The sequence below is a fragment of the Neodiprion fabricii genome, chromosome 1 (genome assembly GCF_021155785.1).
Source record: "Neodiprion fabricii isolate iyNeoFabr1 chromosome 1, iyNeoFabr1.1, whole genome shotgun sequence".
Classification (NCBI taxonomy): Eukaryota; Metazoa; Arthropoda; class Insecta; order Hymenoptera; family Diprionidae; genus Neodiprion; species Neodiprion fabricii.
In genome coordinates, this window is record NC_060239.1 from 31,928,863 (window position 1) to 31,956,417 (window position 27,555).

The 27,555-nt window shown below is 40.5% G+C and overlaps 2 protein-coding genes across 5 annotated transcripts in view; both read left to right on the forward strand.

Moving 5' to 3' along the window:
* LOC124174374 (homeobox protein TGIF2-like) overlaps positions 1-10,393 on the forward strand; it is an 82,367-nt gene extending 71,974 nt beyond the window's left edge. For all 3 annotated transcript variants that reach the window (XM_046553469.1, XM_046553471.1, XM_046553468.1), the window contains 4 exons: positions 3,189-3,457; positions 3,587-3,828; positions 4,028-4,195; positions 4,528-10,393. In XM_046553469.1, coding sequence (XP_046409425.1) covers positions 3,189-3,457; positions 3,587-3,828; positions 4,028-4,195; positions 4,528-4,774 — 926 coding nt within the window. In that variant the 3' untranslated portion in view covers positions 4,775-10,393. The remainder of the gene's footprint in view (positions 1-3,188; positions 3,458-3,586; positions 3,829-4,027; positions 4,196-4,527) is intronic.
* Positions 10,394-10,870: 477 nt separating this feature from the next.
* The window catches only part of LOC124174376, a 37,660-nt gene continuing 20,975 nt past the window's right edge, over positions 10,871-27,555 (forward strand). For both annotated transcript variants that reach the window (XM_046553473.1, XM_046553474.1), the window contains exon 1: positions 10,871-11,504. The gene's annotated coding sequence lies outside the window, so the exon portion shown is untranslated. The remainder of the gene's footprint in view (positions 11,505-27,555) is intronic.

Below are 27,555 nucleotides of genomic sequence, written 5' to 3' on the forward strand. Positions count from 1 at the left end.
GTACGACTTGCTTGAAATCATGAGGAAAATGTCGAACGGTTATGTACGATACTTGCCAGCTTTTACCGTCTGTATACTGCGTCTCATTTTTGATGTGTAGAAAGTTGCGATGCAAGAAAATCAAATTGAAATCACGAATGGCTGGTTCGATCCTTGTTAAGGGACTTTAGCGCATTGTGGTCTCAACAAACCCGGTTGATCCTTGAGTTTTCGCTTCATATGCATAGGGAAAATTCGTAAAAGTTGATTGAAAACGTTGGAGGCGCGACATTTGTAGCTACCTGCGTTTTAACTGCCCTGCCAACGAAGGCTTATTGTCCTATGAGCGAATAAGAGTACCGATACACCAAATTCTGATCGGTAGAAACTCTGGCTGGTTATATACGTGTAATAGCGAGTGGTCCGCGGGAAAGGATAGGATAAGGAAAGCTGCTCTCATTTTTCTAACAAAGCCGATGCGTATACAAGATACTGATAGATATACACGACACACCGTGTCGTGAAATACTGGTATATAACTTACGCCTGCGCAAAACGAAACGCCGGCGATTCATTATTTAAATATCTGCAAAGTCTGGCATGACCTCGAGGGAGTCGGAGAGGGAGAGAGAAAAGAGAGAGAAAGAGAGAGACAGCGAGAGAGAAACGTCGTTCTGGGTCCACGTGTACTCCAAGGTCCTCCTCCTCCCACCAATTCCAAGTTTACGTAACGCCTAAGAAACGCCGGTCGCCAGAGGATGGGGCTGTGCTTTATTCTCTTATTTTTAATTCCCTGCGAGATCGCAGATTTTATTCGAATGCGCGAATGTCAGCAGAGTTCGGATGTAACCGGGAGGGAAGTTGATGGCTCTTCGAAAGCGCGAATGTCTGACGCACGGAACTAAATGACACGACTCTTTGACGCCGTGACGGCATTCATTTGACTCTCAATTATTTGGTGAACCGCGATCATTGCGCTGAATGACTTACAGCTGGAAACCACTTCCAATTTCCGGATATTTTTCCCTTCACTCTTCACTTATATATGATATCTCCAAAATGTCGTGTTAAACTGCAATGATGTTTCAACATGCCTGCGGTTTTCTTCGACAGTTCTATGATCTCTCACAAACATAGCTGTGACCTCCCAACGTTGTACCAACGGAATTGTGCTAACTCTTTCTCCGGTACCGTAAACTTTAATGTCAATATTACAACGTGTCTAATTGCGGCTAAATATGTTCTCCCAAGATCGTGGTTGGTTTATGATTGAGCCCGGATTCAGGTTATTATACAATGGTCTTTGAAACTTGGAAAGAATTCCTGGAAAGAGGATCCCAAACTTTTAATCCAATGTCTCGGGAATTTCAAACTATTAAATTCACTCTACGCGGCATTCGACTCTCGAGCTCGCTCGTGCTCATGAACAGCGTATAAAAATAATGTCCGAAACGGAAATTAAAAACAATTACACAAAGTTGTTTGAAGAAGAAAGAAGTCTGTCGTGTTCACGAATTCTTCTCAGACCTCTGAAAGATCAGAGAAAATCTGGGACCGATCTTTCGGTTCTCGTTACCTTAACTGTAACCTATAAGACGAAACAGCGAAATCCTTCGTTGAATAAGCGGCGTTGAACTGGCAAAAGCCGTGGACTAACTTACACCAGGTATACGAAAACGCGTTTCTCGACGTCGAAGGTCGACGCTTTACCGCATGTCATTGCTGTACGTGTGAAAGAAACGGCTTTCCAGGCAAAGGTCATCCTGGAAGTCGTGAGTTACAAAGTCTCATTCATTGAGCAAGAACGGTTGCGGTGGTTTCGCGTCCTTGTCGCGGTCTGTTAGCCCTACGCGGTTTACGATCTTTGGAGTTTAGCCCCATGCACTTGGACGCTGAGCCGCGGGACCCACTCTCACTTTTTCACTTACCGCAGCAGGTTCTCTCAACGGTTGTCGACGACGACTCTACGGTTCAACGGACACCGCGAACGCCTTCATTCGATGGAAAATCCTCTCTTCCTATCTCGTTTCCATCACAACCGTTGGACGGTAATCCTTTACCCACAGCCTTCGTGGATTTTGACCATGCATCGTGGTTTCAAGTCCCGATGAATTCGTAATGCCACCCAGTTTATCATCGCTGGCAGTCGACGACCATCGGTGTTAGTAGCTACCTACCTTCCTACCTTCCTATCTACCTACTCGCGCCAATGACCAATCCATGGTTTTTGCGTTTGTGAGGCCTGACTTTCGTCCGTTTGTTAGTTCTTCTTCGGCATGCTGCGCGTTCCTTCCCGGTCAGCACTCTCGACAGCTCCCCCAAGCCTTAGCTTCGCCCGAGTCCTCCGAGGGGTTCTTTTATTGTTGGGCGTCAGCATTCCGGTACAAAGCATGCCCGCAATATCTATTCTCTCCGTAGACGAATACTTTATTTTCTCTTGGGAATACCAGCTCCTCAGTACTCTCCTTAGTCGGTCAGTCGGTTGAATTTAGTGACGGTGTATTTTATACCTTACTTTTAGTCTACAGCTAAGTGAACTGATGTTATTACATGTAGGTAATACGTATAATTGTTGACGTGCTGCGGTACATCAATGCAGCGACATTGATTAAAATTCTGGAGGATCTTACGGGCTGTACTATCATCATAAATTTCAAAATTCATAAGCGTATTTACGTATTCGTTTTCCTCTGCTGCAGTTCGTCCGTGGTGCGTACGCCGGTATGAACAAAGTTTCTCTTTGATATGAAGCTTTCAAACGTAAGACGTAAAGCTTACGCTATGCGAACTGATAGAACGAAGTTTTGATACGTCGGTCTATTTTAATAAAACTTAACGGGTTGTACTACAACTGTCGTCATGAGAGTTCGCGACCTTCGCAATCGTAGGTTTGAAATTGCATGTAAAATCAGACGCACATGTTGATGTTGACATTCCAATTTTATCTTATTTGTGTTATCAACGAATTGATACAATAATATTTTATTTACTAATTTCTTATTTATAGTCTGTAACATCTAACGCATAATCTATGTATCGCCAGTCGCTCCCATTGACTTTTCTGTCGGATTTGTACGCTGTTCCGAGAAATTAGAATTTCAGGTCACCGGAAACGCGGGTAAAGCAATGGAGGGGAAAACGGCATCTGAAACTAATGATCTTTGGCCTGTAGCCACTCTAATCAGTGATATTTTCTGTTTTTGTTTCAGCAAGGGAACGGTTTCCGTCATCGAGCAGCACAGACGACGACCAAAGCGGATCAGACGTTGAACATGAATCCGCGGGAATGCGAAACGGCAAAGCCCACTCGGGAATGCTCCATTCCGGAACTCATTCCGTGCGCAAACGTCGTGGTAACCTACCTAAACACTCCGTAAAGATACTGAAGAGATGGCTTTACGAGCATAGGTACAACGCGTATCCGAGCGACAGCGAGAAACTCACCCTCAGCCAAGAAGCAAACTTAACGGTACTTCAGGTCGGTGGCTTTCGAGTTTATAATCGTTCACTTTCTCATCGCGGGCATGCAGATGCACGCACAGCGAGTATTCCAAAGTAACGAACAAGTAACGTAATTTAAAAGAGAAAAAAATTTCAATTCCTGCAGGTTTGCAATTGGTTTATCAACGCGAGGAGACGTATTCTACCTGAGATGATCAGGCGGGAGGGTCACGATCCTCTACAGTATACGATATCTCGCCGGGGGAAAAAAATGGCTGGTGGAAGTCATCAGCAGGCTTCGAGTCTTAGTCCACGCGCAAATCAAACATGGGATCCCTTGGCTGGGATGAGCGCACCCAAGAGAAGCAGGGATCACGATTACGATGATGCTGCCGGACTCATGTACAGGTGAGACAACATCTGACTCGATTAATTTCCGTTGAAGACAGTTTTGGTCCATGGTTTTTACACGCAAATTTGTTGCGAAGCGAGATACTTGATGAATCGCATGACAATTACGGAGAATCTTCAATTAGGAGTTGGATGAAAGTATGTGAAAAAATTACGTTATGTTGTTAATTTAACTATTTTTTTTCGCCATGTTCAGGAGTGAGGAAGACAGTCCAAACGATTACGAAAGCAGTTCACACAGCGAGGAAGAGCGACCTACGACTCAGTGGCCTAGCGTGATCGTCTACCCGTATTCCGAAACCAAAGTCGAGCACAATAATCAACTGACCTATGGAAATCCGATTACTCACCCTGCCCGCAGAGGGTAAGCATTAGATCAATTACCTGCCCTAAATACCTCGCATGTGATGTTTGGATTTTGTAGGTGAAGTTAGAATAAGAAGTTATAGAATTTTCTTAATAATAACGAAGGCACAAATAAACGGAATAATTTTCGATAAATTACCCTTACACTCGTTCAAGTAGTAAAATTGACGGTAGTTTGTTGTTACTATTTTAAAAAAATTTGCCGAAATGAAACTAGCCACCTGCAGTGTGGTTCACAAACATTTTAAACATTAGTAACAAGGAGTTTGAAAGACTTGTTGAATAAAGCCACCAGGACTAATGGCGTCTGACCAACAACCTTAATTTTAGGGATGACCACGTCACTACTGTAAGTGAGGCTGCATATTGGAGTGCTCCCAGACAGCATTTGACGACAACGCCAGACGTGCAGCATGAAACAGAAGTATACAGTACGCACAGCCCGCACAATGACGAAACTCCACCTCCGACACCCCCTGAAGAGGATAAGGACAAGTTCAAGTGCCTGTATTTGTTAGTGGAGGCGGCTGTCGCTGTGCAGCAGCAGGAAAAGGAGCGTGAAGGGACTGTAGTTTAACGTCATTTACTGGGTGCACTATTGCGTTACAGGGACATAATATGGCGCACGTCGGAGTGACAGTCACAGAGTGATGTTTTTTTTTTAATACCTCGAGAATCAGTGCGCCATTTAGTGATTGAAACTGAAAAATAGCAAACAAGAGGTAAACTAAAACGCGTTTAGGCTGTTCATACGGTTACTTATGGACGTATAGGGAAACAACACGGACATGTTTTACACGATTGACTTATGATTGCCTCAAAAATACTGTTATATCTTCGAAGAAGTCAAACCCTGAAGACTTATGCCGAAGGATACAACGTTTGCGACTTGGTTTGCAAATGAATTAAAACAATATCACACCTATCGTGTGGTTCAGAAATATCAATGAAGCAATTATTATTGATAAAAACTAGGGAACTCAGACAGGTTGATTTTTTCCTGATATTTTTATCGTGCAATTACAAACAATGGAGACCTGCCAGAAAAAAATTTCAAACTATCTACCGGAAGGCATTTATTCGTGCTGCTCGTTAATGAAGCTTTTGAACAAATGCTTTGAAATAAAACAATTAGAAAAAGGTAGCTATTTATGTAATTGTAATACAACACAGTAAGCCGCACATAGAGTACGTGACAAATTAACTGAATTATTTAGTGGAAAAATGGTGAAGCAATGACTTTTCGGTGTGCGGAAGGTATATCATGATGTTGCTAAGCTCTGCTAATGCAGTTTCAAAACATTTGTTGTTTATACGCGAGGTGTGCATAAAAAATTTTAAAGAATGAATATTTTCTCTGCGCGCATATCAATTGGAACAAATTTTGGGATTAACAAAAAAGTAGGTCTGACACTAAAGACTCGTGTCTTTGTACGTTGTTGAAAATACTTTATTTTCTTACACTACATACATATACAAGTAAATGTTGACACGAATTTTTTTTTTTTTTTTATATTGTTAGTGTCGTTGTTTCCCTTACTCATGCTTTTTCTTCCAAATATTATCTTCTGGGCCGTATCATCGATGCAATTAGATACGTAAAAACGGCGCTTGGAAATATCTTTGGAAGTTGCATTTATAACCGCCAATTTCGAATGGCTGTTGACGAGAACGAAGAGATCGTTAAAAAACGAAAAAAAAAACAGTATGTTTTTAGAGGTAAAGCTAAAACAAGTCTCACTTTTGGGTTCTTAAAAAAAAAAAATTATTTGATTTAGATCTTCTTCAGGGGAACGATAATTTCATTGATATGTTGTATTATGTTTCTCGCGGCGTTGATTGTGTTTCGTAAATTGTCATTTGAACATTTATATTGTATGTTTTGAAATAATGCATATACACGTACGATGTATAATGTATTCATTATATAACTCAAACTATCTGTTCACATCGGCAAAATGTGCATTGAAAGCGAAATACATGTAATGGAATTACTTAGCAATAACAATACATATTTGGACATTTGATATTCTTTACGAATACGCGCGAAAATGGTGGCAATGTGAATTGATAAATTTATAAACGTATGAAATTTTTTCCTAATGCAGAAAGTGATTCCTAAATGTAACGAGGAAGATATGTATACCGCAGTTATTTAGTTTATAATTACGAGGATGTTGAGTGATTTTACTGACCACACGAGGTTATTGGTTATTTACCTAATAAAACTGATTGCTGAGTGATGACGTTTTCTTTAAACAGTCTTTCCTGGTCAAGTATGGGTATGATTTTCTATTTCATCTTCGTTTAACGATATGTATAATTATCACATATCGTCGGTTGTTCATTGTTCGTTTAAAGAAAGAAACCGATTGATTAATCAGTTCTTTTTTTTTTTATTATTCCTAACGGATTTGTGTTCGATTTTTCTCTTTTTTTTCTTCCTTTTATTTTATCCAATCCGTTCACTTCCACCACCCTATTACTAATGAATTCATATCAATTATTATTGTACCCGTTATTAACTGATGCTCAAGGTAGCTTCTTCTTTGACATGTTTATTTAAAGAATTATGGATTTGCAGTTGAACAATTTTGATTGAATATCGTATCCAGGTTCGTTTTTGTTAGAAGATGAAACGCATAAATTGAAAGGTTTCAATTTCAAAAGAGTAAAAGTATCGTTTGAATATATTAGACATTCTATTATTTATTATTTTACACGTACTGGTAGCAGCTTTGGTTAGTAGTGAAATTGATATGATTTTTCCTGTCGAACTTTACATAGTCAAGTTCGAAGAAACACATATTCAGTACTTTGGCAGCGCTTAAGTGCTTCAAACGACGATAACGACTAATTGACTTGTAGTTCTGAATCCAAAGATACTCAAATTTAGTTTACAAAAAAATATGAATATGAAACAACCTCGGCCTGTGGCGTTTTAAATTCTGTCAACCACAATGCGAACCTACTTTGTCTTGGTATTGATTCGTTCATTGTTACGAGAATATTTTTAAAAAACAAAATATTAGAAAATGGATTTAAAAAAATTGAAAAACTACGAAAGGAAAAAACTGTTATACGTTATATAAAAAGGTTTTATATCGCGAAAAATTGGTACAAACACCAAAGACTTACTTAATTAAATACTATAATTATTAATGATCATGCAGATATCGATCAGATTTCGATGATAGGAATGTGTGAGCCAGCGTTTCTCGTTTTCCTTTCTTTCTTTTCTCTTGTTTCTTTTTTCTTCTTAATATAATACGTGTTGTAGTTGAGTAGCGATCATTTGTTAGATGAGCTCCAATGAAACTGAAACAAGAAAAGTTGTTGTATGTACAAATTACTATGCAAATTTATTTTAGTATATAACGATTGTTAAGATTAAACCGTAGATATAGCTTAGTAATCTATATACCCTAGATTTCACTATTACGAAGAAAAATACAAGAGCTCCGCGTCGAATCCTTTCACAGGCTGTGTTGTAAATGTAGCCACAGATCAATTACACACTGAACTTTAACAGGGGTAATCATTTTCAGAAAGTTCAACTCTTAGTTCATCAGGGTTTAACATTATTTTTATCACCACTCAATTTTTATTAAGTTAAGACATGAATAAGTTTATTATAATTTTATTTGCCATGTGCAAAAACTTCCTCAATCTAGGAAGAATAACAATTATTTTTTTTCGTCTTTCTCCGAACGTTTGCGTTTTTTCTTCAATATCTCTTTTCGTATTACCTATGTACTGTAAACCAAATGATAAATGTAACTTTTTTTTCTTCCTTCATATTTTTTTCATGGTCTGTATTACCTATTTCGTGATTTTGTGCATGGTGTTGGGAAAATCTGGTAACTTTGGCGTGAATGATACTGATCTGTGGTTATATGCAGGCACACGTATACTCGCATATATACATGCATATAGGTTTAAGTGCTCATCTCTGATCCCATTGAAAAAAAAAAAATGAAACAAATATTATCCCCGTTGTCACAAAAGGTAGTGCTCATTTATTATTAACTAATCTTATAAGCAACCCTAGTTTCGCTGAATATTTCTTTTTTCGCGAAAGCAAAAAGAAATTGAATATTTTTCATAACACGAAAGTCCGATGCGGTTCGTTGCTGGTATATGGTTGTTGATTATTGGCGAGAATTTAAAATTAAATAATATTGTTATCTATTAATAATTGTAGAAAAGAATCGAGATACGTTTATATACAAAAAATATAAGAAAAACGAAAACAATAAAAATGAAAAAAAAGAGAAACCTGTGGTTCTAGGTAGAAAACAAGAAGGAACGCTATTTTTTTTTCTAACCAGTGCGCACTGCCATAGTGTCCGAAGTGTCTTAAAAGCGTTTACACTTATATTCTGTCCAATTCATATGCATCGTAGAGCATTTTTATTGTATTTGCGATTTTGCTGAAGCTGATATGGATAGATTATAGTGATAAACGAATTTTACATAAGATACGTATATCAGTAAAACAAAATGTTGAAAGAAATGTAATACTATTAAACTGGGAGTGCGATTGTCTCTTTCTTTTTATACAGCTACGTTTTATTATCGTAGGCAAGCCAACTTGAATTTTTTTTCCGAAAGAAATGTCGAATACTGTAAAACTAAAACTTAACTGAGAAGGTATCCCGCACTAGAGTTCCTAGACCCTAGACAGTTATACATATAGACGACCTCACCAACTAATGAACTAGTTTAATTTTAATTATTGTAATATTCAACTTAACAATTGTTACGATAAATAAGTACGTTGATAATAGGTAAGCACACACAAGGGTGCCTTCTTTCAGAGGTCCTTCCTCAAAGGACTTCTTGGCATAACTATAGCCAGCTCTATAATCGGGTGTTTTTATCTGTAAATGTCGGGCGATTTTCCGTAGTTCGAATTGCTGTTTTATACGATGACGTGCGTGAAGGGAAAATCGTTTGCTATTATTATATCATTCGATTGTATTGTTGGTTGTCTGTTCATAACGTTGAACCCCTAAAGCTTAAGTATTATTTTATAAGCCAAACTGAGAAAAAACAAAACAATGCTCTTCCCAAATGCATCAACTTATCAATGCAACTTGACACATTTTTTGTACGAGATGAAAATTTTTGTAATAAAAAAACGACTATTAAAATCCAATAAAAATATAAGTATAATCGTAAATGATGAATAATTTTAATAGATAATACAGGGAAGGGCATCACACTGTGTAACAGATTCATGCCTGGAGTCGTCTTGCTACAGGCATTATATGTACACCCAACCAAATATAGCGCTGTACGAAATTGGGGGAAAAACGTATTTAGATCTATATCACCTTGAGCATAACAAAAGAAAAAAAAGAAACGAAAAAACTATACATATATTAAAGCAGTAAACACAGATACGCTCAACTATTGATAATTTATTACATAGTTACGGAATAGAAGAAAAGGAGGTTCAACTATTGAAAATAAATATATCGTTAGACAATAATGAAAAACGTTAATTACCTAATGATTAAGTAATTTTAAGTTGAATTGCGTATGTATGTACAGGTGCCATAACAGGACATACGATCGTATCGTTAATTACAATTAAATGCAAGTAATCATATTTAATATGTTATTTACTCATTTTCTCAATGAGTACACACTTGTTTGTCTCAATTTGTAAGCGATTTGTTGTAATGTCTTATGCTATCCTAATGCAATTGCGATAACGTTTAAGCGACATTGCCGGTATTGTCGAGGTTCGACGCCTTGTGTATTGGGAGTGATATACTGTGGGAGTCAATAATTCTCTTTTTATTTTAATTGAAAAATTGTAAGCAGGACACGCGTCAATTTCACCGCGAAGTTCGGGATTCTATCGTTTTGTTTCTTTCATTTTAATTATAACACATGGTGAAAATTCAAACGTACTAATATGTTTGTTCGTTTGTATTTAACAGAAAAATATTCATCAATGTTATACTCGCTTATATTCATGCTTACGTTTAGTTTTTGCGAAAAGAATCGATTAGATTCCTGTGATACTTTATCATACATTTATTGCTCCACTTTATGGCGACAGCCGGATGTTTTTGCAATTGTATTACGGTGCAGGTCTTTAACGTAATTTAGGCTTAGTCGTATTATAGTAAGCTATTATCCGATTCGCAGACCTACAATAAAGCATGTTGTGAATTTTAAACATTTATTTTCTGTTCATGAATTACTTCACTCTGGAGAATAATGCGAGCTATTCCGGTGCCACAAGAAGGGCATAAAGACATTTTCAGATAACTTGGACTTTACACCATATTGCGGAATGTGCTTTTAAGCATGGGATAAAATTTGAATGGTTTTTTTTTTACTGTGTCTGTTCATGGTAATCACGCCAAATTTTGAGACAGAATTTTCGTTCCGTATCTATTTGTCCACCTTGTGCAAGGAACGTGGCGATAGGTTGTTATAATCACAAGTCACAACTGTCGGTTACTGGGCTATAAATGTATGCCAAGACAGCATTGAAGTACGGGGATTGAATAGTTAAATGATCATACGGTCAGTGGCGCAAAAATCTGAAGATTGTGGCGATGGTGGTGGTTATGGTATACGGGAGGTGGGGAGATTCTCGAACAGGATAGTGCCTCGCGTATGCAAGCCTCGCATGCAGTACTGAAGCCGCTCTTCTTCGCGAATCACGCTCGGTGGAAAGGCGTTTACCGTCAGCTCAATAAATATTATCAGCTTCTAAAGTTACACGTCTTCCCTGTAATGATTGTACTTGAGTAATGAAAGAAGAACGTTCTTTTATGTGCATGCTATAATTGTACGATTAAAGTGTAAATATTGTTGAACAATACCATCTATTTAATTGCCCGCGCAGTAAAATCAAAGAGTAAACCCACGGAACGACACTAAAAAAAGTAAGCGTGATTTAAATAATTTCGATAATATCACTTGTTTTTTTACTATTATGTTGAAACTAAACAGTAATATGCGATAAATTGTGAATTAAATTATCAGGACTGTCGGTAGTTATTGTTAACATAAGCTATGTACCATATACGAAATAATGGTATCGGTTCAATCGCAATTTGTGTAACGAATTCCATCCTCTGAACATTCATAAAAAATCTGAAAAGCATCTAAGTGAAGCGAAATACACGACAACCAAGTCTGGCAGCAGAGAGGAATTATGCCATAGCCCTGTTACTCAGCGTGCATCAACGTTACTCCACATTTTTACGAATCTTCTCCATTCCTGGCCGTCGTCGCGTCGTGCTGGATCAAGATCCATACGTTCGAACCGCGCGAAGGTAATATTTTTATTAAACTATCGTGGAGATATACAAATAACTCAAATCAGGTCTACTACCATGGTATAATAAAACCATTCTGGTCTACCAGTATTTCTTTTCTGTACAAAATGATGTTTAATGGTACTCAAATTTCGATGTGGCTCTACATTGCTCTCACGTTTCAAGGAATAATCATTGTCTACACAAGCTGTGAACCTACTGCTCAGCTGTCACGATCATTTGAATCACCGTAACTCTTCAACAAGTGATTGCAAAATTATGATCAAGTCTATGAGCCGTCGCTTTGCTGCAGAACTCGTACGCAAATTGTGCTGAGAGTACGCATGCGGAATCTATGCACTAATCTATAAGATAGTGCAGTCAGCGAGTTAAACAACAATTTCGAGCCCTCGCACAGAGGATGAATTTTTTCCCGCCGACAGCCTCTGGGACCAATATATATAACGGTAGAGGGTAAGAAGTATTAGAAAAAGGGTAAGAGAACGGCTGTGATATTAATGTGAAAATACGATTGAAAAAAATAAACAGCGATACTGTAGATACTGTTGCCTTTACTGTGGTCTTTTATGTTTGTACAAAAAAACGCTACTGTGAATTCAAAAATTTCAATAATCAAAAACTTGGGTGTAATTTATTCAAAGAATACGATTGTGCATAGTCCCTAATCACTGACAACAGTTCATCAGAAGTGAGTGCAAGCGACCAAAAAATTGCTTCATATTCTCTTTGTAGTTTCATAGCTGTTGATCCTAAAATATTCGAGATGTCTTTTTTGAATTTCTAGGGATCCAATTAGTTTGAATAAGGTAATTTAAATTTATGCCAAGACAAAGAGTTTTCGGCACCAAAATCGCTGCAAATGCAAAGTAGTTTGGTAAAACGCTAGAATGTATTTATTTAGGTGCTGTATCGACGTAATTGTGCGTAAAAAACCGATTAGGCACAGTTTGGAGTCCTTTCGAGCTGTAAGTAAACAACGAAACATTTTCCTCGTATCTCCTAAGCTGAAGGCTTTACGCCGTTTTATTAGCATTTGCTGACTTCCTTGGGCTCCTAATGGTCTAGAAGAGATCGTACCAATCGCCATATCGACAAAATTTTTGTAAACAAATGTCTCGCGCAGAGTTTAAAGTAGCAGCAAGCAGTATGTCGCACATTACAGCCCAAAGATGAAACGATTCCCTCATATTTCTTCAGCCTTTGCTCTTACAAGGTTTTGAATGGCTTTTCTCGTTTCTCGGTGTTTGCATATTGTAGAAGAGGTAATATCGATCGATTTCAAGGCATAAAGTTGCTGGCTTAAACCTCAGAGAATACGGATGGCTAATCCCTTTGCAGTTTTGACTAAAACTTTTGCGATTTCGAAAAGTGCTTGAATAAATTTTTTGGTACAGTTTTCCGACGTAATTTTGCGAGAGAAATCGATTGGGCGCAGTCCGAATACGCTGCAAGCAACGGATCAAAAGTTACAGCCAAAAAGCGAGAACCAGTGATTTCCACATTTTTTGACTGGTGCTCTTTCCGTCGTCATTTCTCTGCTGCTGGTCCTACGCTCTTTTCGCTGCGATTTCTGAGTTCCTGAGGGTCCAATTGGTCAGATAAGAGTCGTTTAAAACGAATCTGAGACCAAAAGTTTTTTGCCCAAAAAAAAAGTAAGGCTAACCCCTTTGTGTTTTTGGCGAAAATTTTCACGATTTTGAAAAGTGCTGGAATCAATTAATTGTGGCACTGATCGGACGTAATTTTGCGAGAGAACTCGATTGGGCGCAGTCCGAATACGCTGCGAGTGGTGGGTCAAAAGTTACAGCCAAAAAACCAGATCCTCAATTTTCGACATTTTTCAGCAGGTGCATTTTTGCTCGCCATTTCTCACCTGTTGGTCCTACGCTGTTTTCGCTGCGATTTCTGAGTTCCTGAGGGTCCAATTGGTCAGATAAGGGTCGTTGAAAACGAATCTGAGACCAAAAGTTTTTTGCCCAAAAAAAAAGTAAGGCTAACCCCTTTCCATTTTTGTCGAAAATTTTCGCGATTTTGAAAAGTGCTGGAATCAATTAATTGTGGCACTGATCGGACGTAATTTTGCGAGAGAAATCGATTGGGCGCAGTCCGAATACGCTGCGAGTGGTGGGTCAAAAGTTACAGCCAAAAACCAGATCCTCAATTTTCGACATTTTTCAGCAGGTGCTTTTTTGCTTGCCATTTCTCACCTGTTGGTCCTACGCTGTTTTCGCTGCGATTTCTGAGTTCCTGAGGGTCCAATTGGTCAGATAAGGGTCGTTTGAAACGAGTCTGAGACCAAAAGTTTTTTGCCCAAAAAAAAGTAGGGCTAACCCCTTCCCATTTTTGGCGAAAATTTTCGCGATTTTGAAAAGTGCTGGAATCAATTAATTGTAGCACTGATCGGACGTAATTTTGCGAGAGAAATCGATTGGGCGCAGTCCGAATACGCTGCGAGTGGTGGGTCAAAAGTTACAGCCAAAAAACCAGATCCTCAATTTTCGACATTTTTCAGCAGGTGCTTTTTTGCTTGCCATTTCTCACCTGTTGGTCCTACGCTGTTTTCGCTGCGATTTCTGAGTTCCTGAGGGTCCAATTGGTCAGATAAGGGTCGTTTAAAACGAATCTGAGACCAAAAGTTTTTTGCCCAAAAAAAAAGTAAGGCTAACCCCTTTCCATTTTTGGCGAAAATTTTCGCGATTTTGAAAAGTGCTGGAATCAATTAATTGTAGCACTGATCGGACGTAATTTTGCGAGAGAAATCGATTGGGCGCAGTCCCTATACGCTGCGAGTGGTGGGTCAAAAGTTACAGCCAAAAAACCAGATCCTCAATTTTCGACATTTTTCAGCAGGTGCTTTTTTGCTTGCCATTTCTCACCTGTTGGTCCAACGCTGTTTTCGCTGCGATTTCTGAGTTCCTGAGGGTCCAATTGGTCAGATAAGGGTCGTTTGAAACGAGTCTGAGACCAAAAGTTTTTTGCCCAAAAAAAAGTAAGGCTAACCCCTTCCCATTTTTGGTGAAAATTTTCGCGATTTTGAAAAGTGCTGGAATCAATTAATTGTAGCACTGATCGGACGTAATTTTTCGAGAGAACTCGATTGGGCGCAGTCCCAATACGCTGCGAGTGGTGGGTCAAAAGTTACAGCCAAAAAACCAGATCCTCAATTTTCGACATTTTTCAGCAGGAGCTTTTTTGCTTGCCATTTCTCACCTGTTGGTCCTACGCTGTTTTCGCTGCGATTTCTGAGTTCCTGAGGGTCCAATTGGTCAGATAAGGGTCGTTGAAAACGAATCTGAGACCAAAAGTTTTTTGCCCAAAAAAAAAGTAAGGCTAACCCCTTTCCATTTTTGGCGAAAATTTTCGCGATTTTGAAAAGTGCTGGAATCAATTAATTGTGGCACTGATCGGACGTAATTTTGCGAGAGAAATGGATTGGGCGCAGTCCGAATACGCTGCGAGTGGTGGGTCAAAAGTTACAGCCAAAAAACCAGATCCTCAATTTTCGACATTTTTCAGCAGGTGCTTTTTTGCTCGCCATTTCTCACCTGTTGGTCCTACGCTGTTTTCGCTGCGATTTCTGAGTTCCTGAGGGTCCAATTGGTCAGATAAGGGTCGTTTAAAACGAATCTGAGACCAAAAGTTTTTTGCCCAAAGAAAAAGTAAGGCTAACCCCTTTCCATTTTTGGCGAAAATTTTCGCGATTTTGAAAAGTGCTGGAATCAATTAATTGCAGCACTGATCGGACGTAATTTTGCGAGAGAAATCGATTGGGCGCAGTCCCAATACGCTGCGAGTGGTGGGTCAAAAGTTACAGCCAAAAAACCAGATCCTCAATTTTCGACATTTTTCAGCAGGTGCTTTTTTGCTTGCCATTTCTCACCTGTTGGTCCTACGCTGTTTTCGCTGCGATTTCTGAGTTCCTGAGGGTCCAATTGGTCAGATAAGGGTCGTTTAAAACGAATCTGAGACCAAAAGTTTTTTGCCCAAAAAAAAAGTAAGGCTAACCCCTTTCCATTTTTGGCGAAAATTTTCGCGATTTTGAAAAGTGCTGGAATCAATTAATTGTAGCACTGATCGGACGTAATTTTGCGAGAGAAATCGATTGGGCGCAGTCCCTATACGCTGCGAGTGGTGGGTCAAAAGTTACAGCCAAAAAACCAGATCCTCAATTTTCGACATTTTTCAGCAGGTGCTTTTTTGCTTGCCATTTCTCACCTGTTGGTCCTACGCTGTTTTCGCTGCGATTTCTGAGTTCCTGAGGGTCCAATTGGTCAGATAAGGGTCGTTTAAAACGAATCTGAGACCAAAAGTTTTTTGCCCAGAGAAAAAGTAAGGCTAACCCCTTTCCATTTTTGGCGAAAATTTTCGCGATTTTGAAAAGTGCTGGAATCAATTAATTGTAGCACTGATCGGACGTAATTTTGCGAGAGAAATCGATTGAGCGCAGTCCCAATACGCTGCGAGTGGTGGGTCAAAAGTTACAGCCAAAAAACCAGATCCTCAATTTTCGACATTTTTCAGCAGGTGCTTTTTTGCTTGCCATTTCTCACCTGTTGGTCCTACGCTGTTTTCGCTGCGATTTCTGAGTTCCTGAGGGTCCAATTGGTCAGATAAGGGTCGTTTAAAACGAATCTGAGACCAAAAGTTTTTTGCCCAAAGAAAAAGTAAGGCTAACCCCTTTCCATTTTTGGCGAAAATTTTCGCGATTTTGAAAAGTGCTGGAATCAATTAATTGTGGCACTGATCGGACGTAATTTTGCGAGAGAAATCGATTGGGCGCAGTCCGAATACGCTGCGAGTGGTGGGTCAAAAGTTACAGCCAAAAAACCAGATCCTCAATTTTCGACATTTTTCAGCAGGTGTTTTTTTGCTCGCCATTTCTCACCTGTTGGTCCTACGCTGTTTTCGCTGCGATTTCTGAGTTCCCGAGGGTCCAATTGGTCAGATAAGGGTCGTTGAAAACGAATCTGAGACCAAAAGTTTTTTGCCAAAAAAAAAAGTAAGGCTAACCCCTTTCCATTTTTTGCGAAAATTTTCGCGATTTTGAAAAGTGCTGGAATCAATTAATTGTGGCACTGATCGGACGTAATTTTGCGAAAGAAATCGATTGGGCGCAGTCCGAATACGCTGCGAGTAGTGGGTCAAAAGTTACAGATAAAAAACCAGATCCTCAATTTTCGACATTTTTCAGCAGGTGCTTTTTTGCTCGCCATTTCTCACCTGTTGGTCCTACGCTGTTTTCGCTGCGATTTCTGAGTTCCTGAGGGTCCAATTGGTCAGATAAGGGTCGTTTAAAACGAATCTGAGACCAAAAGTTTTTTGCCCAAAGAAAAAGTAAGGCTAACCCCTTTCCATTTTTGTCGAAAATTTTCGCGATTTTGAAAAGTGCTGGAATCAATTAATTGTGGCACTGATCGGACGTAATTTTGCGAGAGAAATCGATTGGGCGCAGTCCGAATACGCTGCGAGTGGTGGGTCAAAAGTTACAGCCAAAAACCAGATCCTCAATTTTCGACATTTTTCAGCAGGTGCTTTTTTGCTTGCCATTTCTCACCTGTTGGTCCTACGCTGTTTTCGCTGCGATTTCTGAGTTCCTGAGGGTCCAATTGGTCAGATAAGGGTCGTTTGAAACGAGTCTGAGACCAAAAGTTTTTTGCCCAAAAAAAAGTAGGGCTAACCCCTTCCCATTTTTGGCGAAAATTTTCGCGATTTTGAAAAGTGCTGGAATCAATTAATTGTAGCACTGATCGGACGTAATTTTGCGAGAGAAATCGATTGGGCGCAGTCCGAATACGCTGCGAGTGGTGGGTCAAAAGTTACAGCCAAAAAACCAGATCCTCAATTTTCGACATTTTTCAGCAGGTGCTTTTTTGCTTGCCATTTCTCACCTGTTGGTCCTACGCTGTTTTCGCTGCGATTTCTGAGTTCCTGAGGGTCCAATTGGTCAGATAAGGGTCGTTTAAAACGAATCTGAGACCAAAAGTTTTTTGCCCAAAAAAAAAGTAAGGCTAACCCCTTTCCATTTTTGGCGAAAATTTTCGCGATTTTGAAAAGTGCTGGAATCAATTAATTGTAGCACTGATCGGACGTAATTTTGCGAGAGAAATCGATTGGGCGCAGTCCCTATACGCTGCGAGTGGTGGGTCAAAAGTTACAGCCAAAAAACCAGATCCTCAATTTTCGACATTTTTCAGCAGGTGCTTTTTTGCTTGCCATTTCTCACCTGTTGGTCCTACGCTGTTTTCGCTGCGATTTCTGAGTTCCTGAGGGTCCAATTGGTCAGATAAGGGTCGTTTGAAACGAGTCTGAGACCAAAAGTTTTTTGCCCAAAAAAAAAGTAAGGCTAACCCCTTTGTGTTTTTGGCGAAAATTTTCGCGATTTTGAAAAGTGCTGGAATCAATTAATTGTGGCACTGATCGAACGTAATTTTGCGAGAGAAATCGATTGGGCGCAGTCCGAATACGCTGCGAGTGGTGGGTCGAAAGTTACAGCCAAAAAACCAGATCCTCAATTTTCGACATTTTTCAGCAGGTGCTTTTTTGCTCGCCATTTCTCACCTGTTGGTCCTACGCTGTTTTCGCTGCGATTTCTGAGTTCCTAAGGGTCCAATTGGTCAGATAAGGGTCGTTTAAAACGAATCTGAGACCAAAAGTTTTTTGCCCAAAAAAAAGTAAGGCTAACCCCTTCCCATTTTTGGTGAAAATTTTCGCGATTTTGAAAAGTGCTGGAATCAATTAATTGTAGCACTGATCGGACGTAATTTTTCGAGAGAACTCGATTGGGCGCAGTCCCAATACGCTGCGAGTGGTGGGTCAAAAGTTACAGCCAAAAAACCAGATCCTCAATTTTCGACATTTTTCAGCAGGAGCTTTTTTGCTTGCCATTTCTCACCTGTTGGTCCTACGCTGTTTTCGCTGCGATTTCTGAGTTCCTGAGGGTCCAATTGGTCAGATAAGGGTCGTTGAAAACGAATCTGAGACCAAAAGTTTTTTGCCCAAAAAAAAAGTAAGGCTAACCCCTTTCCATTTTTGGCGAAAATTTTCGCGATTTTGAAAAGTGCTGGAATCAATTAATTGTGGCACTGATCGGACGTAATTTTGCGAGAGAAATCGATTGGGCGCAGTCCGAATACGCTGCGAGTGGTGGGTCAAAAGTTACAGCCAAAAAACCAGATCCTCAATTTTCGACATTTTTCAGCAGGTGCTTTTTTGCTCGCCATTTCTCACCTGTTGGTCCTACGCTGTTTTCGCTGCGATTTCTGAGTTCCTGAGGGTCCAATTGGTCAGATAAGGGTCGTTTAAAACGAATCTGAGACCAAAAGTTTTTTGCCCAAAGAAAAAGTAAGGCTAACCCCTTTCCATTTTTGGCGAAAATTTTCGCGATTTTGAAAAGTGCTGGAATCAATTAATTGCAGCACTGATCGGACGTAATTTTGCGAGAGAAATCGATTGGGCGCAGTCCCAATACGCTGCGAGTGGTGGGTCAAAAGTTACAGCCAAAAAACCAGATCCTCAATTTTCGACATTTTTCAGCAGGTGCTTTTTTGCTTGCCATTTCTCACCTGTTGGTCCTACGCTGTTTTCGCTGCGATTTCTGAGTTCCTAAGGGTCCAATTGGTCAGATAAGGGTCGTTTAAAACGAATCTGAGACCAAAAGTTTTTTGCCCAAAAAAAAAGTAAGGCTAACCCCTTTCCATTTTTGGCGAAAATTTTCGCGATTTTGAAAAGTGCTGGAATCAATTAATTGTAGCACTGATCGGACGTAATTTTGCGAGAGAAATCGATTGGGCGCAGTCCCAATACGCTGCGAGTGGTGGGTCAAAAGTTACAGCCAAAAAACCAGAACCTCAATTTTCGACATTTTTCAGCAGGTGCTTTTTTGCTTGCCATTTCTCACCTGTTGGTCCTACGCTGTTTTCGCTGCGATTTCTTAGTTCCTGAGGGTCCAATTGGTCAGATAAGGGTCGTTTAAAACGAATCTGAGACCAAAAGTTTTTTGCCCAGAGAAAAAGTAAGGCTAACCCCTTTCCATTTTTGGCGAAAATTTTCGCGATTTTGAAAAGTGCTGGAATCAATTAATTGTAGCACTGATCGGACGTAATTTTGCGAGAGAAATCGATTGGGCGCAGTCCCTATACGCTGCGAGTGGTGGGTCAAAAGTTACAGCCAAAAAACCAGATCCTCAATTTTCGACATTTTTCAGCAGGTGCTTTTTTGCTTGCCATTTCTCACCTGTTGGTCCTACGCTGTTTTCGCTGCGATTTCTGAGTTCCTGAGGGTCCAATTGGTCAGATAAGGGTCGTTTAAAACGAATCTGAGACCAAAAGTTTTTTGCCCAGAGAAAAAGTAAGGCTAACCCCTTTCCATTTTTGGCGAAAATTTTCGCGATTTTGAAAAGTGCTGGAATCAATTAATTGTAGCACTGATCGGACGTAATTTTGCGAGAGAAATCGATTGAGCGCAGTCCCAATACGCTGCGAGTGGTGGGTCAAAAGTTACAGCCAAAAAACCAGATCCTCAATTTTCGACATTTTTCAGCAGGTGCTTTTTTGCTTGCCATTTCTCACCTGTTGGTCCTACGCTGTTTTCGCTGCGATTTCTGAGTTCCTGAGGGTCCAATTGGTCAGATAAGGGTCGTTTAAAACGAATCTGAGACCAAAAGTTTTTTGCCCAAAGAAAAAGTAAGGCTAACCCCTTTCCATTTTTGGCGAAAATTTTCGCGATTTTGAAAAGTGCTGGAATCAATTAATTGTAGCACTGATAGGACGTAATTTTGCGAGAGAAATCGATTGGGCGCAGTCCCAATACGCTGCGAGTGGTGGGTCAAAAGTTACAGCCAAAAAACCAGATCCTCAATTTTCGACATTTTTCAGCAGGTGCTTTTTTGCTTGCCATTTCTCACCTGTTGGTCCTACGCTGTTTTCGCTGCGATTTCTGAGTTCCTGAGGGTCCAATTGGTCAGATGAGGGTCGTTTAAAACGAATCTGAGACCAAAAGTTTTTTGCCCAAAGAAAAAGTAAGGCTAACCCCTTTCCATTTTTGGCGAAAATTTTCGCGATTTTGAAAAGTGCTGGAATCAATTAATTGTAGCACTGATCGGACGTAATTTTGCGAGAGAAATCGATTGGGCGCAGTCCCAATACGCTGCGAGTGGTGGGTCAAAAGTTACAGCCGAAAAACCAGATCCTCAATTTTCGACATTTTTCAGCAGGTGCTTTTTTGCTTGCCATTTCTCACCTGTTGGTCCTACGCTGTTTTCGCTGCGATTTCTGAGTTCCTGAGGGTTCAATTGGTCAGATGAGGGTCGTTTAAAACGAATCTGAGACCAAAAGTTTTTTGCCCAAAGAAAAAGTAAGGCTAACCCCTTTCCATTTTTGGCGAAAATTTTCGCGATTTTGAAAAGTGCTGGAATCAATTAATTGTAGCACTGATCGGACGTAATTTTGCGAGAGAAATCGATTGGGCGCAGTCCCAATACGCTGCGAGTGGTGGGTTAAAAGTTACAGCCAGAAAACCAGAACCTCAATTTTCGACATTTTTCAGCAGGTGCTTTTTTGCTTGCCATTTCTCACCTGTTGGTCCTACGCTCTTTTTGCTGCGATTTCTGAGTTCCTGAGGGTCCAATTGGTCAGATAAGGGTCGTTGAAAACGAATCTGAGACCAAAAGTTTTTTGCCAAAAAAAAAAGTAAGGCTAACCCCTTTCCCTTTTTGGCGAAAATTTTCGCGATTTTGAAAAGTGCTGGAATCAATTAATTGTGGCACTGATCGGACGTAATTTTGCGAGAGAAATCGATTGGGCGCAGTCCGAATACGCTGCGAGTGGTGGGTCAAAAGTTACAGCCAAAAAACCAGATCCTCAATTTTCGACATTTTTCAGCAGGTGCTTTTTTGCTCGCCATTTCTCACCTGTTGGTCCTACGCTGTTTTCGCTGCGATTTCTGAGTTCCTGAGGGTCCAATTGGTCAGATAAGGGTCGTTTAAAACGAATCTGAGACCAAAAGTTTTTCGCCCAAAAAAAAAGAAAGGCTAACCCCTTTCCATTTTTGGCGAAAATTTTCGCGATTTTGAAAAGTGCTGGAATCAATTAATTGTAGCACTGATCGGACGTAATTTTGCGTGAGAAATGGATTGGGCGCAGTCCCAATACGCTGCGAGTGGTGGGTCAAAAGTTACAGCCAAAAAACCAGAACCTCAATTTTCGACATTTTTCAGCAGGTGCTTTTTTGCTTGCCATTTCTCACCTGTTGGTCCTACGCTCTTTTCGCTGCGATTTCTGAGTTCCTGAGAAACCAATTGGTCAGATAAGGGTCGTTGAAAACGAATCTGAGACCAAAAGTTCTTTGCCAAAAAAAAAAGTAAGGCTAACCCCTTTCCATTTTTGGCGAAAATTTTCGCGATTTTGAAAAGTGCTGGAATCAATTAATTGTAGCACTGATCGGACGTAATTTTGCGAGAGAAATCGATTGGGCGCAGTCCCAATACGCTGCGAGTGGTGGGTCAAAAGTTACAGCCAAAAAACCAGATCCTCAATTTTCGACATTTTTCAGCAGGTGCTTTTTTGCTTGCCATTTCTCACCTGTTGGTCCTACGCTGTTTTCGCTGCGATTTCTGAGTTCCTAAGGGTCCAATTGGTCAGATAAGGGTCGTTTAAAACGAATCTGAGACCAAAAGTTTTTTGCCCAAAAAAAAAGTAAGGCTAACCCCTTTCCATTTTTGGCGAAAATTTTCGCGATTTTGAAAAGTGCTGGAATCAATTAATTGTAGCACTGATCGGACGTAATTTTGCGAGAGAAATCGATTGGGCGCAGTCCCAATACGCTGCGAGTGGTGGGTCAAAAGTTACAGCCAAAAAACCAGAACCTCAATTTTCGACATTTTTCAGCAGGTGCTTTTTTGCTTGCCATTTCTCACCTGTTGGTCCTACGCTGTTTTCGCTGCGATTTCTGAGTTCCTGAGGGTCCAATTGGTCAGATAAGGGTCGTTTAAAACGAATCTGAGACCAAAAGTTTTTTGCCCAGAGAAAAAGTAAGGCTAACCCCTTTCCATTTTTGGCGAAAATTTTCGCGATTTTGAAAAGTGCTGGAATCAATTAATTGTAGCACTGATCGGACGTAATTTTGCGAGAGAAATCGATTGAGCGCAGTCCCAATACGCTGCGAGTGGTGGGTCAAAAGTTACAGCCAAAAAACCAGATCCTCAATTTTCGACATTTTTCAGCAGGTGCTTTTTTGCTTGCCATTTCTCACCTGTTGGTCCTACGCTGTTTTCGCTGCGATTTCTGAGTTCCTGAGGGTCCAATTGGTCAGATAAGGGTCGTTTAAAACGAATCTGAGACCAAAAGTTTTTTGCCCAAAGAAAAAGTAAGGCTAACCCCTTTCCATTTTTGGCGAAAATTTTCGCGATTTTGAAAAGTGCTGGAATCAATTAATTGTAGCACTGATAGGACGTAATTTTGCGAGAGAAATCGATTGGGCGCAGTCCCAATACGCTGCGAGTGGTGGGTCAAAAGTTACAGCCAAAAAACCAGATCCTCAATTTTCGACATTTTTCAGCAGGTGCTTTTTTGCTTGCCATTTCTCACCTGTTGGTCCTACGCTGTTTTCGCTGCGATTTCTGAGTTCCTGAGGGTCCAATTGGTCAGATGAGGGTCGTTTAAAACGAATCTGAGACCAAAAGTTTTTTGCCCTAAGAAAAAGTAAGGCTAACCCCTTTCCATTTTTGGCGAAAATTTTCGCGATTTTGAAAAGTGCTGGAATCAATTAATTGTAGCACTGATCGGACGTAATTTTGCGAGAGAAATCGATTGGGCGCAGTCCCAATACGCTGCGAGTGGTGGGTCAAAAGTTACAGCCAAAAAACCAGATCCTCAATTTTCGACATTTTTCAGCAGGTGCTTTTTTGCTTGCCATTTCTCACCTGTTGGTCCTACGCTCTTTTCGCTGCGATTTCTGAGTTCCTGAGGGTCCAATTGGTCAGATAAGGGTCGTTGAAAACGAATCTGAGACCAAAAGTTTTTTGCCAAAAAAAAAAGTAAGGCTAACCCCTTTCCCTTTTTGGCGAAAATTTTCGCGATTTTGAAAAGTGCTGGAATCAATTAATTGTGGCACTGATCGGACGTAATTTTGCGAGAGAAATCGATTGGGCGCAGTCCGAATACGCTGCGAGTGGTGGGTCAAAAGTTACAGCCAAAAAACCAGATCCTCAATTTTCGACATTTTTCAGCAGGTGCTTTTTTGCTCGCCATTTCTCACCTGTTGGTCCTACGCTGTTTTCGCTGCGATTTCTGAGTTCCTGAGGGTCCAATTGGTCAGATAAGGGTCGTTTAAAACGAATCTGAGACCAAAAGTTTTTTGCCCAAAAAAAAAGAAAGGCTAACCCCTTTCCATTTTTGGCGAAAATTTTCGCGATTTTGAAAAGTGCTGGAATCAATTAATTGTAGCACTGATCGGACGTAATTTTGCGTGAGAAATGGATTGGGCGCAGTCCCAATACGCTGCGAGTGGTGGGTCAAAAGTTACAGCCAAAAAACCAGAACCTCAATTTTCGACATTTTTCAGCAGGTGCTTTTTTGCTTGCCATTTCTCACCTGTTGGTCCTACGCTCTTTTCGCTGCGATTTCTGAGTTCCTGAGAAACCAATTGGTCAGATAAGGGTCGTTGAAAACGAATCTGAGACCAAAAGTTCTTTGCCAAAAAAAAAAGTAAGGCTAACCCCTTTCCATTTTTGGCGAAAATTTTCGCGATTTTGAAAAGTGCTGGAATCAATTAATTGTGGCACTGATCGGACGTAATTTTGCGAGAGAAATCGATTGGGCGCAGTCCCAATACGCTGCGAGTGGTGAGTCAAAAGTTACAGCCAAAAAACCAGAACCTCAATTTTCGACATTTTTCAGCAGGTGCTTTTTTGCTTGCCATTTCTCACCTGTTGGTCCTACGCTCTTTTCGCTGCGATTTCTGAGTTCCTGAGGGTCCAATTGGTCAGATAAGGGTCGTTGAGAACGAATCCGAGACCAAAAGTTTTTTGCCAAAAAAAAAAGTAAGGCTAACCCCTTTCCATTTTTGGCGAAAATTTTCGCGATTTTGAAAAGTGCTGGAATCAATTAATTGTGGCACTGATCGGACGTAATTTTGCGAGAGAAATCGATTGGGCGCAGTCCGAATACGCTGCGAGTGGTGGGTCAAAAGTTACAGCCAAAAAACCAGAACCTCAATTTTCGACATTTTTCAGCAGGTGCTTTTTTGCTTGCCATTTCTCACCTGTTGGTCCTACGCTCTTTTCGCTGCGATTTCTGAGTTCCTGAGGGTCCAATTGGTCAGATAAGGGTCGTTGAAAACGAATGTGAGACCAAAAGTTTTTTGCCCAAAAAAAAAGTAAGGCTAACCCCTATCCATTTTTGGCAAAAATTTTCGCGATTTTGAAAAGTGCTGGAATCAATTAATTGTAGCACTGATCGGACGTAATTTTGCGAGAGAAATCGATTGGGCGCAGTCCCAATACGCTGCGAGTGGTGGGTCAAAAGTTACAGCCAAAAAACCAGAACCTCAATTTTCGACATTTTTCAGCAGGTGCTTTTTTGCTTGCCATTTCTCACCTGTTGGTCCTACGCTCTTTTCGCTGCGATTTCTGAGTTCCTGAGGGTCCAATTGGTCAGATAAGGGTCGTTGAAAACGAATCTGAGACCAAAAGTTTTTTGCCCAAAAAAAAAGTAAGGCTAACCCCTTTCCATTTTTGGCGAAAATTTTCGCGATTTTGAAAAGTGCTGGAATCAATTAATTGTGGCACTGATCGGACGTAATTTTGCGAGAGAAATCGAGTGGGCGCAGTCCGAATACGCTGCGAGTGGTGGGTCAAAAGTTACAGCCAAAAAACCAGAACCTCAATTTTCGACATTTTTCAGCAGGTGCTTTTTTGCTTGCCATTTCTCACCTGTTGGTCCTACGCTGTTTTCGCTGCGATTTCTGAGTTCCTAAGGGTCCAATTGGTCAGATAAGGGTCGTTTAAAACGAATCTGAGACCAAAAGTTTTTTGCCCAAAAAAAAAGTAAGGCTAACCCCTTTCCATTTTTGGCGAAAATTTTCGCGATTTTGAAAAGTGCTGGAATCAATTAATTGTAGCACTGATCGGACGTAATTTTGCGAGAGAAATCGATTGGGCGCAGTCCCAATACGCTGCGAGTGGTGGGTCAAAAGTTACAGCCAAAAAACCAGATCCTCAATTTTCGACATTTTTCAGCAGGTGCTTTTTTGCTTGCCATTTCTCACCTGTTGGTCCTACGCTGTTTTCGCTGCGATTTCTGAGTTCCTGAGGGTCCAATTGGTCAGATAAGGGTCGTTTAAAACGAATCTGAGACCAAAAGTCTTTTGCCCAAAGAAAAAGTAAGGCTAACCCCTTTCCATTTTTGGCGAAAATTTTCGCGATTTTGAAAAGTGCTGGAATCAATTAATTGTAGCACTGATCGGACGTAATTTTTCGAGAGAACTCGATTGGGCGCAGTCCCAATACGCTGCGAGTGGTGGGTCAAAAGTTACAGCCAAAAAACCAGATCCTCAATTTTCGACATTTTTCAGCAGGTGCTTTTTTGCTTGCCATTTCTCACCTGTTGGTCCTACGCTCTTTTCGCTGCGATTTCTGAGTTCCTGAGGGTCCAATTGGTCAGATAAGGGTCGTTGAAAACGAATGTGAGACCAAAAGTTTTTTGCCCAAAAAAAAAGTAAGGCTAACCCCTATCCATTTTTGGCAAAAATTTTCGCGATTTTGAAAAGTGCTGGAATCAATTAATTGTAGCACTGATCGGACGTAATTTTGCGAGAGAAATCGATTGGGCGCAGTCCCAATACGCTGCGAGTGGTGGGTCAAAAGTTACAGCCAAAAAACCAGAACCTCAATTTTCGACATTTTTCAGCAGGTGCTTTTTTGCTTGCCATTTCTCACCTGTTGGTCCTACGCTCTTTTCGCTGCGATTTCTGAGTTCCTGAGGGTCCAATTGGTCAGATAAGGGTCGTTGAAAACGAATCTGAGACCAAAAGTTTTTTGCCAAAAAAAAAAGTAAGGCTAACCCCTTTCCATTTTTGGCGAAAATTTTCGCGATTTTGAAAAGTGCTGGAATCAATTAATTGTGGCACTGATCGGACGTAATTTTGCGGGAGAAATCGATTGGGCGCAGTCCGAATACGCTGCGAGTAGTGGGTCAAAAGTTACAGATAAAAAACCAGATCCTCAATTTTCAACATTTTTCAGCAGGTGCTTTTTTGCTCGCCATTTCTCACCTGTTGGTCCTACGCTGTTTTCGCTGCGATTTCTGAGTTCCTGAGGGTCCAATTGGTCAGATAAGGGTCGTTTAAAACGAATCTGAGACCAAAAGTTTTTTGCCCAAAAAAAAAGTAAGGCTAACCCCTTTCCATTTTTGGCGAAAATTTTCGCGATTTTGAAAAGTGCTGGAATCAATTAATTGTAGCACTGATCGGACGTAATTTTGCGAGAGAAATCGATTGGGCGCAGTCCCAATACGCTGCGAGTGGTGGGTCAAAAGTTGCAGCCAAAAAACCAGAACCTCAATTTTCGACATTTTTCAGCAGGTGCTTTTTTGCTTGCCATTTCTCACCTGTTGGTCCTACGCTCTTTTCGCTGCGATTTCTGAGTTCCTGAGGGTCCAATTGGTCAGATAAGGGTCGTTGAAAACGAATCTGAGACCAAAAGTTTTTTGCCAAAAAAAAAAGTAAGGCTAACCCCTTTCCATTTTTGGCGAAAATTTTCGCGATTTTGAAAAGTGCTGGAATCAATTAATTGTGGCACTGATCGGACGTAATTTTGCGAGAGAAATCGATTGGGCGCAGTCCGAATACGCTGCGAATGGTGGGTCAAAAGTTACAGCCAAAAAACCAGATCCTCAATTTTCGACATTTTTCAGCAGGTGCTTTTTTGCTCGCCATTTCTCACCTGTTGGTCCTACGCTGTTTTCGCTGCGATTTCTGAGTTCCTGAGGGTCCAATTGGTCAGATAAGGGTCGTTTAAAACGAATCTGAGACCAAAAGTTTTTTGCCCAAAAAA